General features: G+C 38.3%; 1 protein-coding gene across 1 annotated transcript in view; it reads left to right on the top strand.

Annotated features, from left to right (window-relative positions):
• DNAJC13 (DnaJ heat shock protein family (Hsp40) member C13) overlaps nucleotides 1-19414 on the top strand; it is a 123063-nt gene extending 103649 nt beyond the window's left edge. Inside the window, exons 48-56 of the mRNA XM_081235872.1 lie at nucleotides 182-294; nucleotides 4957-5126; nucleotides 5289-5331; nucleotides 5949-6122; nucleotides 7682-7861; nucleotides 8302-8442; nucleotides 10332-10475; nucleotides 12964-13063; nucleotides 18554-19414. Of these exons, the coding sequence (XP_081091998.1) occupies nucleotides 182-294; nucleotides 4957-5126; nucleotides 5289-5331; nucleotides 5949-6122; nucleotides 7682-7861; nucleotides 8302-8442; nucleotides 10332-10475; nucleotides 12964-13063; nucleotides 18554-18660 (1172 nt within the window). The 3' untranslated portion in view covers nucleotides 18661-19414. The remainder of the gene's footprint in view (nucleotides 1-181; nucleotides 295-4956; nucleotides 5127-5288; nucleotides 5332-5948; nucleotides 6123-7681; nucleotides 7862-8301; nucleotides 8443-10331; nucleotides 10476-12963; nucleotides 13064-18553) is intronic.
• The last annotated feature ends 1316 nt before the right edge of the window (nucleotides 19415-20730 follow it).

Below are 20730 nucleotides of genomic sequence, written 5' to 3'. Positions count from 1 at the left end.
GAGCTGCTTTGTATAGTCTGATAAACTAGAAGAATGCTTTGGAAGGCTTACAGTTTAAAAAAAAAAAAATTGCATTGAGTTGAAACAAGGTTGAAAATGAATTCTACTATGATTCTATGATTAGAAAAGTCTTTTTTTTTTTATTTAGAGTATAAACACTAATTCTTTCTTTCCTTCACAGGAGCTTTGATTTATTTACTAGACATGTTCTGCAATTCAACACATCCACAGGTTCGAGCCCAGACAGCAGAACTTTTTGCTAAAATGACAGCAGATAAACTAATAGGTCCAAAGGTGAGCACAAAATGGGTTCTTAGAAAGAAATTATTAAAGCTCTGTAAGTTTGATAACAGATTTCATGAGGGTTACCAAAGTCTGAGATGGTGAGGAAATAACTTAATGTGAAAGTTGGAAGATTGAAATACCTGAAATTATTCCTATATATTACTAGTTAGAGAAAAATTATAGTCGGTGAAGCCTGCACTAGAATTGAGAAGTCTTAAGAGAGTATTTGAATTATGGTGATAAAACTGTTCATCTCCCTTGAAAAAAGAACAAAAGTATATTTAACTTATGACAGACGATATGTTAGGTTAGACTTTCACACTTCGAGGATTGGCCTATGGAGGTAGCTTGTGAAGGAGATACACCCCACGCCTGTATTAGTTAAAGCCATATAGCACGTGAGTGTAACGGCACCTTTGCTTCCCCTCTCTGCAGGGAGATCTCTCATTAAGAATCTGGAGCTAACAAGATGATCTCTGGAACCATGGTCCAATTTGCAGAGCAGGAACCTTTTAGAACAGCACTGCTAAATAGAATTGCATCCAGACACAGGTGTAATCAAAGTCCCCTTCTTCTTTTATTAAATCCGTTTCACATGAAGTAATGCTCACTGAAGCCAGCCCAGATATGAAATGAAGCCTCCTGAGCCCCCACTTCCAGAGTGTTAGGTTTTACTTTACATTAGTAAAACACGCTAGATTCAGTTGTTTTTTTTCCTTGTCTGATCTCCTGAGAATCTGTCACAGGACCTGGAACAGTTTTACTTTGGGAATATGGTTGATAGTCTGTCATCAACAGGGTTGATGGGATAAGGGCGATTGCATTTGGATACCTATAGCAAGGGTTCATAAAATCATGAACATTGATTTTTTTAAAAACATTTTTGGCCACACCAGGCACAGCATTTGGGATCTTAGTTCCCCGACCAGGGCTCTAACCCTTGCCCTCTGCATTGGAAGGCAGAATCTTAACCACTGGACCACCGGGGAAGTCCATGAATATTGATATTTAATATTGAGTTTTCTTAAAACTAGAGTTGGGTAGCACATAATTATAATGTCTAACATTACATGTTTTAAATCATGTTTTAGAGATTTAAAATAAATATGTACTAGAATTGATTTTTGAGCTCTTCAGTAATTTTTTGACCTTTGAAATACATGAGGGACAAATTTTACCAAGGTGAATATATTTACACTTAAATTTTCTGTATAGGAAAAATACAAGTGTCAGCTCCTTAATTGAATGATTTGCAGCAAGAGATTCTAGAACTGGGGTCAGTAAACTTATTTTCCTTTTTGGTAACAGCTTTATTGAGATATAATTGACATGCCATACAAGTCACACATATGAAGTATACAATTCATTGGTTTGGGCAACAACAATCAATTTTAGAAACATTTTCATCAACCCAGGAAAAAAACCCATTCCCTTTAGCAGTCACTTCCCATTCACCTTCCCCTTAGCACCTGGCAACCACTAACCTACTTTCTGTCTCTATAGATTTGCCTATTCTGAGCATTTCATGTAAATGGAATCATAATATGTGTCTTCTGTTTCTGGCTTCTGTCACTTAGCATAATGTTTTCAAGATTCCTCCATGTTGTAGCATGTGTCAGTACTTCCTTCCTTTTTATTGCCAAATAATATTCTGTTGTATACATATACCACGTTTTGTTTTTCCATTTATCATTTGAAAATGGACATGTGGATTATTGCTACTTTTTGGCTATTCTGAGTGATGCTACTGTGAACACGTGTACAAGTTTTTGTATGGATATGTATTTTATTTCTCTGAGAGTAGAATTTCTGGATCATATGGTAACACTATTTTTAACTTTTCAAGGAATTATCAGACTGTTTTCCACAGTGGCTGCACCATTTTACATTCCCACCGGTGATGCGTGAGGATTCTGATTTCTCCACCTCTTCTCTGACACTTGTTATATTGGGTGGGCCAAAAGGTTTGTTCAGTTTTTTCCATAAGATGGCTGTAGTAGCACTTAGCTGTCTTTAACTTCATTCAAAACAATTTTGTTAGATTGAATGTGACAGCTGTCATATCAGCATGCATTTAAAAAAAGACTTAATCAATATTCTTTAATTTTTGTGTAGCCATTTTAATATTGAAGATGGAAGAAAAAGCAACATTTTTGGCATATTATGCTTTACTATTTCTAGAAAGGTAAAAATGCAACTGAAACGCACAAAAAGATTTTTACAGTGTATGGAGAAGGTACTGTGACTGCTGGAACATGTCAAAAATGGCTTGCGAAGTTTTATGCTGGAGATTTCTTGCTGGACGATGCTCCACGGTCAGGTAGACCAGTTGAAGTTGATAGCGATCAAATTGAAACAATAATTGATAACAATCAATGTTATACCACGCAGGAGATAGCCGACATACTCAAAATATCCAAATCAAACACTGAAAATCATTTACACCAGCTTGGTTATGTGAATTGCTTTGATGCTTGGATTCCACATTAAGTTAAGCAAAAAAAGCCTTCTTGACCATATTTTCGCATGCAATTCTCTATTGAAACGTAATGAAAACGTTTCACTTTTAAAACAAATTGTGACAGGCAACAAAAAGTGGATACTGTACAACAGTGTGGAATGGAAGAGATTGTGGGGCAAGCGAAATGAACCACCACCAACCACACCAAAGGCTGGTCTTCATCCAAAGAAGGTGATGTTGTGTATATGGTGGGAGTGGAAGGGAGTTCTCTATTATGAGCTCCTTCCAGAAAACCAAACAATTAAATCCAACAAGTACTGCTCCCAATTAGACCAGCTGAAAGCAGCACTCCATGAAAAGCATCCAGAGTTAGTCAACAGAAAACACATAATCTTCCATCAGGATAACGTAAGACTGCATGTGTCTTTGACGACCAGGCAAAACTGTTACAGCTTGGCTGGGAAGTTCTGATTTATCTGCCGTATGCACCAGACATCGCACCTTAGATTTCCATTTATTTCAGTCTTTACAAAGTTCTCTTAATGGAAAAAAATTCATTTCCCTGGAAGACTGAAAAAGGTACCTCGAACAGTTATTTGCTCAAAAAGATAAGTTTTGGGAAGATGGAATTATGAAGTTGCCTGAAAAATGGCAGAAGATAGTGGAATAAAAGGGTGAATATGTTGTTTGATAAAGTTCTTGGTGAAAATGAAAAATGTGTCTTTTATTTTTACTTAAAAAACCGAAGGCACTATTTGGCCCACCCAATATATCTTTGTTGAGTATAGTCATCCTAGTGGGTGTGAAGTGTTATCTCAGGGTTTTGGTTTGCATTTTCCTGGTGCCTAATGATGTTGAATGTCTTTTCATGTGCTTAAGTGGCCATTTATACATCTCTTTTAGAGAAATGTCTGTCCACATCCTTTGCTCATTTTTTAATTGGGTTGTCTTTTTACTATTGAGTTGTAATTGTTCTTTATATATTTTGGATACCAGTCCCTTATCAGATATATGATTTGCAAATATTTTCTCCCATTTTGTGGATGTCTTTCCACTTCACTGATGGTGTCTTTTTTAAATTTTGATGAAGTCCATACTATCTTTGTTGTTGTAGTTTGTGCTTTTAATGTCATATATAAGAAGCCATTATCTAATCCAAGGTTACAAAGATCTATGCCTGTATTTTTTCCCAAGAGTTTTATAGTTTTAACTCTTGTATTTATGTCTTAGATCCATTTGACCAAGGAAAGTGACACACATCCTGTTTTGTGGATGCTTTCTATCATGTAACTGACACTGTTTCCTTTAGTTCATTGGCTGCTAGGAGTTCAGCGCTAAATTTGTAATATATTGCTTGCAATTTTACAGAGCTTTTGATGTTTTGTTTGTGTACTGACATCCTATTAGTCTCATTCATTCAAGTAAGTATCTGAATGAGTATACACTGAATGAGATATTCATTCAAGTATCTGCTTGTGCCAGGGGCTGAAAATACAGCAACAGCAAGACAGACTTGGCCAGGGAAGTTTTCTATAAGATGAGATTTGAACACAGACTTGAATGACACAAAGGAGGGAAAACTATGTGAGGACCTGAGGGAAAAACTTATCTTTCCAACTTTCATTTTCCCTTTGTCCTTATGCCTCAGACTAATTTTCAGTTTGTGTGTATGTGTGTGCTGGATATATTTTTTTAAGCTGTTTTTTGAATCCTTTCTGGGAAAAGGCACAGTATAATGTAAAAAATAGTATAGCAAAACAAATGCACTAAAAAATACTTGTATGACACAAAGGTAGCATGAGAAAAAATTGTGAGGGTGTGGGGTGTGGGAAGGGGATGCAGGGATAGGGCAGCTAAAGGCCTTCTGGGAAGAGGGAACAGCATGTTCAGGGCAGGATCTGGCAGGGTGGTGTGCTCTGGGAACTTCACACACCACTGGTGCTGAATTTCCTAATGTTTCTTAAATTTGAGGAGGAGAGAGGAAATGAACCTGGATTGGTAAGTAGTAGCAGGTCCTAGTGAGTCTTGTTACCTTTGCATAAACCAAGGTTTATCTGTTCTCTCAGTCCAGAATTTTTGGATGATAGTTGTGGCCCATATCAGCCATAACACAAATTACAGCAACATTCTATCTTAGAGAAATGTAAAGCAGACCAAATATTGAGATGTTTCCAATAGGTCTTTTTTCTTTCTCAAACCTGCTCATCTAGGTTCGAATTACATTGATGAAATTTCTCCCGAGCGTTTTTATGGATGCCATGAGAGACAACCCTGAAGCTGCCGTCCATATTTTTGAAGGAACTCATGAAAATCCTGAGTTAATTTGGAATGACAGCTCCAGAGATAAAGTGTCCATGACAGTTAGAGAAATGGTGCTCGAGTAAGTCAAGAGACACACAGTAACTTAGGGCCTTCAGGTGGGGTCACCGGGCAGGCAGGCGTGCCTCACGTTGTCTGTCACCTCTCTAAGGCTTACTCTACATGCATGAAAGTGTGTCTTGTGACTGAAGTTTGATGTCCTTTCCCCTTTTTTTTTCCCAAGGCACTTTAAAAATCAGCAAGGCAACCCCGATGTAAACTGGAAGGTAAAGTAAACTTTTATTCAGAGGAAGGAATTTTACATTTTACTGTAAATTTCTGTTGTTTTTTTAAATTCCTGATGAGTGAGTTTAATGCCAACCTTTTAGATACTTTGTCATTAAGAAACTTAGGTTTTCCCCTGGAAAATAAGGTTTTAAACATAAAAGTAGGAATACTCACTTTCAGAGTAAGTAACTTAATCAAAGGACTTTTTCTGAATTTTGTTAAGAGAAAATAAAACTTAAAATAATTTTTTTTTTTTTTTTTTTTTTTTTTTTTTTTTGGTGGTACGCGGGCCTCTCACTGTTGTGGCCTCTCCCGTTGCGGAGCACAGGCTCCGGACGTGCAGGCTCAGCGGCCATGGCTCACGGGCCCAGCCGCTCCGTGGCATGTGGGATCTTCCCGGACCGGGGCATGAACCCGCGTCCCCTGCATCGGCAGGCAGACTCTCAACCACTGCACCACCAGGGAAGCCCAAAACTTACAATAATTTTGATTTGATTATATTAATGACTAAGGACTAGTTAATTTCATAACAATTTCTTTAATAGGGTTTTTATTTCTTGCTTAATGTACAAATAATGATTAGTAAGTGACTTGACTATTCTTTCTCTATTTAAAGTTGCCTGAAGATTTTGCTGTGGTGTTTGCAGAAGCAGAAGGTGAACTTGCTGTTGGAGGAGTTTTCTTGAGAATCTTTATTGCACAGCCAACTTGGGTTCTAAGAAAGCCTAGAGAATTTCTTATTGCACTACTAGAAAAGTTAACTGAGCTCCTGGAGAAGAACAATCCTCACGTAAGCTTTAGCCGTCAGCCAGTCATTTCATATAGTGTGCTAAACATGTTGATAGTGTTTCTGTTAAAACACCATCCTCATTGACCATACATTAAGAATTGGCTACCTCTTTCAATGTAGCAGCCACCCTTAAATTCACATATGCCTTGTCAAAAGTGAAACTTCTTGGTAAAAGTTGGAAGTGTGTATATTGAGAGGATTCTACTTCTAACAATTATAGTAGCTCTGAAAGGTTTCTGCCATCCCATTTCCAGTGATTGTATGGTTTTAAGGAGAAACCTAAATGTGCAGTGTAGAAACCTAAATGGAAGTGTGTCCTGCTAGGGCATGTTCTTCACTTAGCTTGCCATAGATGGCAGGAATGACCCTACTTAAAAAAATTGACAGGGGAGTCTTAACTGCATAGGTGAACCCTGTACCTATGCTCAAAGCCAAAGGCTAGCAGGAAAGCAGGAGTGAGTAGGAAAGTAGGCTTGGTGTGTCTTGGCAAGTCATAAACCCTGATGTAATATAAGGTTTTGTTATTTGAACTCGTATATTGAAAATAATTGAGGTACATAATTAATTAAACAAGCTGGCTATAGAGGTGATTAAGAGCCCGATCTGTGTTGTTAGATGGTCCTGGACCCCAGTACCAGCCCCACCACTGACGAGCTCTGTGGCCTGGAGTAATGCCTCCTGATTCTGCCTCAGTTACCTCATAGAAAGGTAACAGCATCTGCCCCTAAGGCTGAAGTTTTCATGAGTTTTGATAAATGTGGAGTACTTAATATAATGTTGAGTACTTAGAAATCATTAGTTACTATCATTAGCTTTGCAAGACTTTAAAAAGTATTAACATTATGTCAGATATTTACATATATCTCTTTCTATAGTCATATTTTCTCTTTACTAGGATCTTTACTACATACATAGTTTGCTTAAAAAATGAAATCCTCAGAAAGGAGAAACTTGGAAACAGAAAAACGTAGAACATTTTCCTTCTATATTGCTTTCTTTTTCGGTGCATCCCAGCTTCCATGTTTATTTAAGACATGTTATGTAATGGATATATATGTTTGCATATAATGGTATAAGCTACAGGTCTTTGCAATCCATTTTCCACAATAGAAAGTGCATTATGGCAGCCAGACATGTTAATTAGTAGGATTTTTAATAGAACTGGGGAAAACGTTTTCACTAGTTCTTCATTCTCCTGAATTATTGATGTTCTCTGATATTGGCATTTCTATAACATTATCTGAAAATTTCTAGTAATATCTTTTGAGAGGTGATCTCTTAATAGACATCTCTTTTATCTGCAGTAGAAATGAGATGTGGAATAGAAATGCCCAGAGACAGGCTGCTTAGATTAATGTATCACATTCTTAAAGTCCTTTAAATTCATTGCCTTTATCAAGATGGGGAAGTTTGTTGTTCTTTTAGGATTGAGGGATCACTCTTCAAGTATCAGCACTTAGAACTTGTGGAGCCTTAGTAACACCAAATAATTACCAAGGATGTTTAGGACTTCATCAGTATTTTACAGTTTGCTTGTTTGTTTGTTTTATACCCTCCAGGGAGAAACTCTGGAAACTTTGACAATGGCAACAGTATGCCTCTTCAATGCACAGCCTCAGCTGGCTGATCAGGTCCCACCATTGGGCCATCTTCCCAAAGTTATCCAGGCGATGAATCATAGGAACAATGCCATTCCTAAGTGTGCCATTCGAGTTATTCATGCCCTGTCTGAAAACGAGGTATTGATGAATCCATTTAGTAGCTTAGAGCTCTAGAATTTATCTGTGCTCCCTCTTCCTGACTAATGTCCATTGACATATAAATCCCCTTCCTACCATGTGCTTTAATCCATACGAGCCTCATGGTATTGTAACAATTCTGAAACTGGTTTAAATGATCTGATTAATAGGAGACTGAATTTGACTTAGTTCATTATCAAACTTGAGCTGATGGGACTTCCCTGGTGGTCCAGTGGTTAAGACTTGGCGCTTCCACTGCAGGGAACATGGGTTCAATCCCTGGTCGGGGAACTAAGGGATTTTTGGCGTGGTGCGGCCCAAAAAAAAAAAAAAAAAAAAACTTGAACTGAATTTAGGTTTTTCATATATTATTGTGGTATTTACCTTGTTACATAAAATACTGCTAGTCTACAAGTAACCTTCTCTTTTTGGGCACTTAGCTGTGTGTTCGAGCCATGGCATCTTTGGAGACCATTGGCCCACTGATAAATGGAATGAAAAAGAGACCAGATACTGTTGGTCTAGCCTGTGAAGCAATTAACCGAATGTTTCAGAAGGAGCAGAGTGAATTAGTAGCACAAGTAAGTGACTTTCTAGATTTCTATTTTAGGGAAGGCAACATAACAGACAAATAGATTTTCACTTACTTAGCACTGATTTTGGTTTCCCTGGCTTGGCAGAGAGGTAACTTGTGAATTTTTGCATGCACAATTTTATATTTTATACACAAACACACACACACACACACACACACAGCCACATGTATATATACACACAGAAAAGGTGGGCCAGCTATCCAAAATCCTACCAGTGTCAAAGTACTTTTGTGATGTCTGAATTTTAAATTTTGGTTACTTACTAAGCATTTATCCTTAACTTGCTTTGTAAAATTTATTTTATCCTTTTTGGAAAGATTCATTCTGTTTATTCATTCCTTTATTTCTTTTAAGTCATGTTCAGAAAACATGCCAAGGTTTTTGTAGTCCTTTTCAAAGAGACTACCCATCTAATGAAAAGAAGACTTAGTGGGTACCAATGTAGCAGACATCAAGGGAACAAAAAAAATATAATAAATTTAGAAGCCATTGAGAAAGTGATCTTTCTAAAATACAACTCTTAAAAGTGTAACTCATTCTTCACTTAAAAATCCTTCAATGGGGGCTTCCCTGGTGGCGCAGTGGTTGAGAGTCCGCCTGCCGATGCAGGGGACACAGGTTCGTGCCCCGGTCCGGGAAGATCCCACGTGCCGCGGAGCGGCTGGGCCCGTGAAGCCATGGCCACTGGGCCTGCGCATCCGGAGCCTGTGCTCCGCAACGGGAGAGACCACAACAGTGAGAGGCCCACGTACCACAAAAAAAAAAAAAAAAAATCCTTCAGTGATTTCCCATTACTTGCCAGATGACAAAGTGACATTTGACATCCTTAGCCTGAATACAAGGCCCTGCATCCTTATTATCTGGCCCTCCTATTTCCCAGCCCCTTTTCCTCTCACATCTCTCCCCATCCACCCCCACTTCTATCCCTGTTCCTTGTTCAGGCAGGTTAGAAGTACTGAGTACATTTCAAGGAGATAATTGGATGCTCTGAGGTTCAAACTTATAATTGGCTAGGAGAGTTGTTGTATTGGAAAGAACATGAGTTAGTTCTACCACTTGATGGCTCTGTGACCTCAGGCATGATATTTACCCTTACAGTACTCAGATTCCTCATCTGTAAAATAAAGTTATGGCTTCTCACAGGGTTGTTCCAAGAATAATATCTGTAAAAAAGAGGTAGACTTACTTAGTTACTTCCACCTATTTCCTTTGACTTTCAGAGTGGGCAGTGAAAATTGTGTGGTAGCAGAGTATTACTTAGCTTTTGTTAGGCTGATAGAAAATGTATGGTGAATGCAAAGGTTGATGTTTTAAGAAAATGTGAAAAAAAACTAATATACTGCCAATATTGTTGCCCATCAGTATATGTCCTTAGAGGAAGCAGACCAGTATACTTGCTGAAGCTCAGGTTCTGTACTTTATAGGTCCAGACACAGATTCCATTACTATCTAGCTCTGTGACTGTCAACATGTTTCACCCTCCATGCATTGATTTTTCCATCGGCACTATTATAGTTGTGCCTACATCATTAGGTGTTGGGAGGATTAAGTAAAATAATCAGCGTATAGCATTTAGAATAGTTGATGGAACAGAATAAAATCTCATTAAGTAAAAATGTCATTATTATTAGATACCCTCACCCCCAAAATTCTGCATCTGGCATTAAAATAAAATAAAGCAGAGTGTCCTCTTCCAGATATGGTTCTGGGGGTGAAATTATTTCCTCAGTGGATGGCTTACATTATTTAAAGTGTATATATTTGTGTGTGTCTATATACATATATATATATATATATATATATACACACACACACAGACACATACATATATACACACACGTACACACATATGTATACTTAATATTCTCTTCTAGGCCCTGAAAGCAGATTTGGTCCCATACCTCTTAAAATTACTTGAAGGCATTGGCCTTGAAAATCTGGACAGCCCAGCAGCCACAAAGGCTCAGATTGTTAAAGCTCTCAAGGCAATGACTCGAAGCCTGCAGCATGGAGAACAGGTGAGTCTACACAGAGGTAACTTTGATCTGCTGATTACAAGGCATTTTCAAAGCCAGGTGTCTTGGCCATTGGAGATCTGTGCACCTCAGCTCAGGTTCCACCTACAGGTGTGGTTCTTGACCGTAACTGGAGCAGATCCCAAGACCAGGAATGGACTAGCACAGCTGCCTCATAAAACACAAACTATATACTCAAATAGTCACCGGGAGGATTCTTTCTCTGGATAGTGGTAGCATGTTGCACATTCTTCAGCATAGAAGAATACTCAGCATTTAGTTGCCAGTTAAGATTAACTTTCAGTTCTAGGAGTTACTGTGGAATAGTGATAACCGCATTCATTAACCATCCCATAATACCATTTTAAAAGATACAGAACATCATTTTAGTTTCATCTCCTTCCGTTATTAGCACTTAAAAAGTGTTGGCTTCCTTTTTGTTGTAACTTAGATTCTATTAATGTGTTTCAGCCGCATGCATATGCTGAGTTCAAAACAGTTCAGTAATTTAATTTTCCTCATTGGTTTTATTCTTAATGTTGCTTCTGAGAAGTTCCTCATTCAGTATTATTATATAGCCCTATCTAGTAACGCTCTCTTTTTTTAAGTTGAGGTGAAATTTACATAACATAAAATTAACCATTTTAAATTGAACAGTTTACTGGTATTTAGTGCATTAACAATGTTATGTAACCACCACTTTATCTAGTTCCCAAAACTCTGTGCCAGTTAAGTAGTTATTTCCCATTTCTTCTTTCCCTCAGCTTCTGGCAGTCACCACTCTGTTTTCTAGGAATTCACCAATTCTGGACATTTCACATAAATGGAATCATACAATATGTGACCTTCTGTGTCTGGCTTCTGTCACTTAGCATGTTTTCAAGGTTAATCTGCATTATAGTGTGTTTCAACACTTCATTCCTTTTTAAGGCTGAATAATGTTCCAGTGTGTGTATATGCCACGATTTGTTTACCCATTCATCTGTTCATAGATGTTTGGACTATTTCTACCTACTAATGTTCTTCTGTAGGTTTAAATTGACTTAAAAGCTCTCCTTTAGTGAATCCACTGCGTTTGTATGTTCCAACTAAAGAAACATTTTTTATGCTGTTGTCCCTCCTAGCAGTATTATCATTTGAACTATTTAAGGTGATAATAAAGAAGAGAGACAGCACGTGCTGCTGCAGTCGTTAACTATATGTTGAATAAAGTTACCTGTGGGTGTTCTGAATGCCAAGCAAAGGCACTCCTGTGTACCACGCACCGGCAATTGTCCTCCCCTCCGGATTCCTGTTGATGAGAATTAGCAGAGCAACTTTGACACCCACCTTCCACTCCCAGGGGGAGGAAAGAATTATGATAGTCTCCAAAATAGGAACTTTAGCACCTTCACAACTAATCACTTCCACCATTGCTTCTCTCCAAGGTTGGGACAAAGAGTCTTTTGGACTCACACAGTCGCCATGTATATCTCTACTTTAATGCTTACCACTAAGTTATCTGGCATTGTCTGTCTCCCCTGCTAAACTGTAGGCACTTCAGGGACAGAGAAAGTCTTTCTCATCTTTGTGTCCACTGTGCATCCCACATATGAGGTGCTCAATAAATATTTGATCTGAACTTTGATATGCGAAAGATATCCTCTACATTGGAATTTACTAAACTTTTTTTTATCTATGTCACAGAAAGAAACATGTCTTCCATCTTAGTCCAATACACATTTACACACATGTTATTTATACTTGTGTGTATATATATCACAGAACAATTTTGCCCATTTTACATGTGATACTCTGATGCTTTCTATATTAATCTATTTTATTTTCTCAAGCATGTTGATCACAACTGTCTTAATAGATTTCTTAAACTTCTAACAGGTCACATCCATAGTTTGGAAAAGTGCTTTAAACTGTAGCTTGAGGGACTTCCCTGGAGGTCCAGCAGTTAAGACTCCGCACTCCCAATGCAGGGGGCCCGGATTTGATCCCTGGTCAGAGAACCCGAATGCCGCAACTAAGAGCCTGAATGCCACAATGAAGATCCCACATGTCGCAACTAAGACCCGGTGCAGCCAAATAAATAAATAGATGTTAAAAAAAAAAAAAAAGAAAAGTTGTAGCTTGAGTTTTGCAGTAGCTCCTCCCCAAACCCCTTCCTCAGGAATACTTCATGAACCCACACCACACTGTCAGCCAGTTGTTACTGTCACAAGAACATCTTCGTGCCCAAATTACATACAGGTCAGTAAGTTCAAACAGTAGAGTCCAAGTTTAGAGGGAAGACTGATTTAGGGACTTCTTTGTGTCTGGCTTAATGAGATGTGCCTGGTGTAGAGTGTCTGATGAATGTGAGGTCTTGGTTCATCTTTGATTCTTTCCTCAGCTGGCCTCTTCCTTTCGTTTTGGAAGTTTGCCTTTTCTCTTTAATTTCATCTACCAACATCTAACACTTAGTTTGTTTAAGTTCAAAGAGTTTGTTTTACTTCCCTAGGTGAATGAAATCCTGTCTCGTTCTTCAGTCTGGAGTGCCTTCAAAGATCAGAAACATGACTTGTTTATTTCTGAGTCACAACCAGCAGGATACCTCACAGGTAAACCACACCCAATTCTCTTCCCTAAGACACATGGCAGAAGCCGCTTGGACCTTTCTTTTGCCCTGTCTAGACTAAAAATGGCATTTAGAGGGTTTTCCTAGGTTCCTAGCTACCTGTCTTGGAGATGCTGTGGGCATGCAGTGGATCTCTGGTTCTAGCCCAGACAGCATGCGAACTGCTGTGGTGTTGAATGTGTGCTGACTGCAACGCGGACTCTGCTTAGTTTTGATCCAGTAAATCCATGGTGTCATATGTTGTATTTGGAGTATGGCTGTATTAAAATGTTTATCCTGAACATGTAAAAAAAGAGTAGAGAAATATCTACTCAGAAATATCAGTATCAGAAACATGATAGCATCGTTTCATTCTGTCAGAATACTAGGTTGAAGTTCCAAATGTGCATACTCACATGTGAAATATTTTTTCTTCGAAGTTACCAGTGATTAATCTGAAGTTTTACTAAATATTTAGGGTTTATCTTTTCGTGGGAGGAAATACGTGGGTATCATAAAGGAAAGGATGTTTTATTGCCTAGAGATCAGAAGCTAATACACTTCAGAAGCTTGGGACATTTGTCCATTTGACAGACTTATTTTAGCATAGTAATTTTGGAATACTTGTTTTCATATTGGCTTCTGTTTAAAAAGAAAGTCACAGAATTCTATTGCTAAATGCTGAAAATGAAATATAGTCTTTGGTATAAAAGTTTTTAGTTTGAAATTAACCTTAGGAATATTAAGTGGTTCTTGCAGTCTGCCTGAAATTATAGTATTTTTAAAATGTCAGCCTGCGTCCTCCTCTAACCAGAGATGATGTAGGTAAATTGAGAGAAAAAATTAATTACCCAGCGTTTCTCACACCAGTGTAACTGTTTTAATAATCCTGATCGCTAGTATAGCAATTTATAAGTCCTGAAGACCAAATCTTGAATATTCAGAAGTGAGGACTTTGAAGAAAGTTTTACATGGTTTTAATTTTAGACGTGGTTGTGACATTACTGTTTTTTCCTCCACTGTGACCTCTTTAATATTAATCCACTAAAATTTATAATCAGACTTCTAGAATTTATGAACATGTGGTGCATGTGTGTACATTAAGAGTAGAGTGCCGTGGGTTTCCCTTCTACCTTTCCCATCCCCTGCCCTATGATTTCTATGGAGAGAAATACCTAGAATATGGTCTTAGTCTCTTCCATATCTCTTTCAAATTCGGGGTAAAGCTGTAGCTTCTAAGTAGGAGTATGTTCCTATAGACACACTAAAAACGTTACCTCTTTAGACTCTTTTCCCAAAAAGTTTACACAATACCACCTTTTCATGGTATTATATTCATTACTTTGTATGTAAGAATGGTATGATTGGAAAATTTGCCATATTTTTTCTAGCTGAGAGTAAACTTATTTAAAATTTGACCTTGAAGAATAGGAAGCAGGGACAGGAAGGCCTCTTCTAATTCTTTTTGTTCTTGAGTGTACTTCACATTCATTACATTCACTGACTTGACTGGATGGAATAAAAGACTGCAGGTGATCCTTGACGTACTAACAGCTGTGGATCAAAAGGTCTGTCGTTAGAATACAGAAGAGAGAAGGATTTATCTTCAGAGACCTAGAGTTTTTTAGAAATCACTTGGTCCTCACCCCCACCCAGATTCCCTAATAACTATAGGAAAAGTTCAGGGAGCCAAAAGGTTTCTGTCTGTGCCTTTCCTTTTACTTGGATCCCTGGAGTGGCTTCTGAATGAGTTATGAGAAGCAGCTTTGGGCTGCTGAAGGTTAGGGAAATAAAAAGGCTGGGGTTTATAAATTTCTTCACATCCTTGGTCTGGCTCAAGGGACAGCAAGTTCCATATAAAGCCATCGAGGGGTAGGTGGTATAAATCCTAGCCTGGAAAGGGCCTGGAGTTTTACTGTGGCCATTCTGAAGGTCATTGTTGAAGCCCAAGGGCACATCAGTTGATGTAGGACAATCTGACTAGCTCTGAGCTGTGTTGGCCCCCACATTGTCCAGTTCTTAGCACATCATCAGTCTGGGATGTTCTTTTGTTGTGAAAGTACTACCGGTTGAACCGATGTATATTTATCGCTTGGATTGTCAAATGTTTTCTATTTTGTGTTTGAGCTTTTCCGTTGAATTGTGTGTCATTCTTTGATAAAAGGGGCTAGTACTTCTAATAATGATAAAATCCCATTATGTGGAACTCCATGGAATGTATACAGTGTTGTGTTGAAATGGAATTTTAAATTTACCCCACCCTGCGTTCAGGCTTGAGAAGATTCAGTTGTACCAGCCTCTGTCTAATCAATTTGCAAATGAAATAAGGTGCTGTGAGAAAATAAGTCGTCATCAGCCTTTTCTTCCGATAAGTCGATTTTGTTTAAGAGATGGGGACAGATAAAGGAAAGTTAATTACTACTTCAAAATAAGATGGGAATGACTAATCATATTTATAATTTTCTTCTTCTTGGCTGCTGAGCAAATGTCACTCAGTCACATGTTCAGGATTTGGGGTAAAAATGAAAATGTCCTAGGCAGGATTACTCAGTGTTGATAAATTGAGATGAGACTGACCCTCTAGCCTGGCATATTGTTTTGTTTTATGATAAATGTTCATCTAAAAGTGCCTCAATGGGACTTTACCCATGGTGCAGTCAAGCTGTAACTGCTCATTGTGCAGGGCCTTGGGTTACTTAGCCATTTATTTTGTTTTAGAAGAGCTTGGTGCTAACAAGCTCAAAGCCCTATAAAAATAATTTCAGCAGTGAAAATCCTCAGATTTCCTCACCTAGAAAATCAATAGAGAAAGAAGGAACAATAGGGAAAGAAAGAGAAGTGGGCCAAGGCAAAGATGCTTTTAGGAGCTAGAATTGGAGATGAAGAACTTTGTACTATATACTTATTTACTTCTATTTAATTAGAGGCATGTGAAATAGTTAACTTGTTTTCCTAAGGTCATCAAAGGGAGCAAGGGTGCATTTCTTGGGCCTCTCATCAAACTGGTCCATTAGTTCTTTGCAGAGTTGGATTTTATTACCTTTTGGTTTTCTTTTTACACGTGTCCAAGACTATACAATGGGAGCCATGTTAGGAAAGATTCCCTAAGGTAAGTGTCAGTTTATTGTAGGACATTGCTGCTAAGACAGGGCTTCTTTTTTTCCCCCCCACTGAGAATCCATGTTCATTTTCACCAAAGGCCATGCTCCTTCCACTACTCCATCATGGCAGCCAATTCCATTCTGTGGGATTCTTGGTTTTCACATCCCTCTTAAGTCCAGCTGCCTTACACAGTGTGCCATGTGCCCCGTTTCTGGCAGCCCCTACTCTTTCCTGCCATGTTTCTCTGGAGAATACAGTGTCGTATCCTAGCAGACTGTAGCTTCCAGCCCCTAGAAACCAGACATGTCTGGAAGAGGCCAGGAGTGTGAGGGAGAGAGCATCTCAGACTTCATTTAGAGAAATACCAGGAGTTGACTTGTCTTTCCTAAAGAGGCAAATGGTGGGGATAGAATTTGGTCTCTTCTGGATAATCCTTCTAGGCCCATCACTCACAATTTAGATTTTAGCCCAGAGGTTCCCAAACTTTCTCAGTTCACAGTGCCTTACTATCCTAGTCATTTTTTTTTCTTTATCTACCCCTAGGCCAAAAGAAATGCTTAATGATTAAGTTTATTAAGTAGTTATATCTAAACAACTTGCGAGTAGTTGTTTGTATGGTATCCAACAGATGTCACTTGTCTCTCAAATTTAAAATAGCCCGTGGTGTCCCATGTGAATTTTCCCCGGGGTGCCTCAGCATGTTCTGAAAACCACATCCTTAGTCCTTTCTCTATATGTAGCATTCATGATTTGGTCTCATAATCTATTCAGTTGATGTGAACTAAGTTGAGCCCACATCAGAAGTGCTCAGGAACTGTACTAATCTGGAGTGTTTAGGGGTTTATTCTTAAGGGTTGCATCCTTGGCGTGTTCCGTAGCAATCTTGCTGCTGCCTGAAGTTCAGAGTGGCAGGTTGGTGGGAAGTGATGTAACCGTGTGGCGCTATTGCTCTGAACCGCTGTCGGGGGGTATGGTCTCTTTCCTGAGCAGTCTGTGGAAGGCCTGGTGTCCTGATTGGTGGAAAGCAGGGGTTGATAGATGCAGGCCCACCTTGCCTTAAAAAAGGGAAAATCCTTTTTCTAGGTTTTCTAAGTTCCCGGGCACTCCAGGTGGCAAGCGGCACCTCACGTGAGCTGAGTTGTCTCTGGCCGCCGTGTAACCACGTGCTGCATACACAGTGTCTGCTTTCTTCACGTCCTCAGTACAAATGCTCATGAGGTTAAAAAGATGAATCTGAATTGTCCCCCTTTTGTCCTGCTTCAGTCCCTGTTATACCTTAGCCTTCATCAAACTGCTCTGCTGTTTGCACTTCCTTATGACTTCCCTTGCTGCTTATGTTTCTTTTTTCCCCTCAGGTGTCTCTCCTTCCCTTCTAACTGGCAGCAGTCCCCTTCACCTCAGGAGCGGGCTTTAGATCCGCTCTGCCAGGCAGCTTGCTAACTTCTGTGTAGCTCTCTGAAGCAGGTAGAGAACCATTTTGCTAAATGCATGCCGCTTCCACTGCCTTTCTAGTCCTAACCCTTCAATGTTCCTTAGCTGTTTGCCTTGTTTCCTATGATCTCAGCTAAAAGTATTGTTCAATATGCAGTATCATGCTACAGTATGGTGTCTCTTGCAAGTACTCTGTACAGTTGTGCAGTGATTCTGAGCTGTAATTAAATGTCTCTTCAGTTCATGATAAACTAGAGGGCTAAAGCCATTATATGCTCATAGGCCACATCTTCATAAATGCTGGCATAGATAATGGCACTTTTGTGCACTAGAGATTGTTAGAATCAAGACATAAAACTAAAATATTGATAACCTTTTCCATAGCACTCTTATTTTTACCTATGAGCGATGTCCAGAGCTTGCGTTTTCTTTCTCAGAGACCTTGGTGTAGCAACCCTTGTTCATTTGGTGTTACTTGTTATAGCAGCATTTCTTTGCACCAGATGAAAATAGGTTATCTCGAATGTGGATAGAAGTGTTTTTTGTTGGGAGTTCATCACGTATGACTTTCGAATGGACTGACCCAAGTACAGAGTTTCTTTCCTCTGTTCCCATTTTTTCTCATTTGACATTGGCTATATCCTTCAGCATCCAGGATTTTTTGAAAGATTGAACTTCCCAGATGTGAGAAGGGAAATTTTTTCCATATTCCCACACCAGTGTTACTGTCCAGCATAAGTTTTGAAATGATTTTTAACTTTGTCATATAGTAAAGGCAAACCATGAAAATGGTGCTGTGTAGCTGTTTTAAAGGTTTCGTTGTACGCTTAGGTAATCCTAATAGATTGTATCAGTTCCTTGTGATGGGGCGCTTGACCTGGTTCTGACACTTTTATAAAGGTCAGTGTTCTCACATGACTCTGCTCTTTAGAAGGTGTGTATTTTCCTTTCTCTCTTGCAGGACCTGGAGTTGCTGGCTACCTTACTGCAGGGACATCGTCATCAGTCATGTCTAACCTGCCGCCTCCCGTAGACCATGAGGCAGGTGACCTTGGCTATCAGACTTGAAACTTTCTTGAGAGACAATAAACACTGAAAGGCCAGTGCCCCATCCACATTCCTCCAGCTGATACGTTGAAGAAAACTCTTAACTGCCTTTCTCCTGGTTTCATGACAGTGTTATTCCTTTTTCTATAAGTATATTTTTATTTAGGAAAAAAGTCAGTGGTTCTAATTGTATCACGTTATAATAAAGCATTCTGTGGATCAACCTAAGCAGGTACACAAGAATTTTTTTTCTTGATGTATGTAAGCACATTTTGTTCCTTTATATCTGTTTACAAGACTGTGAATCAAAAAGACAAAAGTTTCTTCCTAGTTTTTATAATGTTTTTTTGAACTAGTGTGACCGTGGGGTTGAACTGCAGTCTACAGAAATTGGGAAATCTAAGTCACCCCTAAGAAGGGCATTTCCCTCTCCTGCATCGAGTCTGTGTGGCTGTTCTCCTACCGTCGAACACTATTAGGTTTTGTCCTTGCACCTGTTCGCTGGTATCCTCTCCTCAATTATTAACCTTCTGAGAGCTCACAGCATACGTCGGTATGTATAACTGGCTTTACCAAATTGAATGAAAAAGGAGTTGTGCAAAAAAATTTAAAAATGGATGTCAAGATGTTATGTAAGAGATTAGTGTAATTGTGAAATGTTCTATACATTATCAAATATATAAAGCTTTCTATATTGAATGTACATTATACAGATCATTCTTATGTGTACATAAAATTTTAAAAATAAAGGGAATTGACTGCTTTGTTAATGAGATATATTTGTTCTCGTTTCATTTTTCCCTTTGAAGACCTCGTATATCTTTATTTCTAAGACAGATTTAGTAGTAGTAGCAATAAACAGAGTTTGCCTCACATTTCTAGTATCTCATACAGCTACATTGACATATATGTTCATTCCTAAATCCCTTCATTAGTATTTCAACCACATCTAAATTTCAAGACACAGATAGCATCTCATTTATTTTCCATACAATATTCAGGAATGGGTTAGGCTGTTAATAAATAGTTTAATGCATGTGACACATTAATTCCAATATTTTTAAGAGGAAAGAAATTTAAAGAGTGAGAGGAGATTTCACATAACAGATTTCAGCACTGAGGTCTTCTAGTGTGATCACAGACTACAGGAAAATATAAACATGTAAAATATATACAAACACTTCTTAAAGAATAAGGAAATATCCAACCCTCCAAGTTGCCTTTGAAAGCAAGAACCAAGTTTATTCCACAGTTGATGTGTAAGAAGAGCTGGAATGGACACTTATTCATATCATAAATTGTTAATTCAGACTTTTCCATCAGATTTTTCCATCTCTCAACTTAAAGATTATGGAGTAATGCACCCATGTAGGTATTTTAACATATACCTAGGTTTTTAGTTTCTAAGAGGCAATACTTAGTCATAAAAATATGTTCACTAAAAGAGATCCTAACAGCTAATTTAGGAGTAGGTGTTTTAGAAGAGCATAAATCAATACAACGATATATTTTCTTTAAATACTAAAAGAATGTAAATATTGTGAATATTTACAGTAAGGCCCATTTAAATAAATCTGCAAGTCACTAATGTTTGAATACCAATAACAGTTCATCTTTTTTTTATATTTGAATTTTATTTATTTTTTATACAGCAGGTTCTTATTATCCCTTTTATACATATTGGTGTATATATGTCAGTCCCAATCTCGCATTTCATTACACCACTGCCAGCTCATCTTTATTGGACATTATGCCAAGCATTTTATAAAGTGTCATATGTGCATAACTTCCATTAATCCTCAGCAAACCTATGGGCTTGTTGCTGATATAATTCCCATCTTCCAGGTGAAGAACATGAGGTTCAGAGAGGCAAAGCAACTTACCGAAAGTCACACAACTAGTAAGTAACAGAGTAAGAAATTAAAACTACTTTTACTTGCCACCATAGTCTGTTTTCTGAGCCACTATCCTGAGATAGTGATAATCTCAAATAGGTGTATGTGACTAGGAAGACTGAGTTTCTTTGTTTTTCTTTTTTTTTTTTTTAATATTTGAGTTATTATTATTTTTTTTTCTTTTGGCCACACCTCA

This window comes from Mesoplodon bidens (genome assembly GCF_964165515.1).
Source record: "Mesoplodon bidens genome assembly, chromosome: 5".
Lineage (NCBI taxonomy): Eukaryota > Metazoa > Chordata > Mammalia > Artiodactyla > Ziphiidae > Mesoplodon > Mesoplodon bidens.
This window is presented reverse-complemented; position numbering and strand designations above follow the sequence as displayed.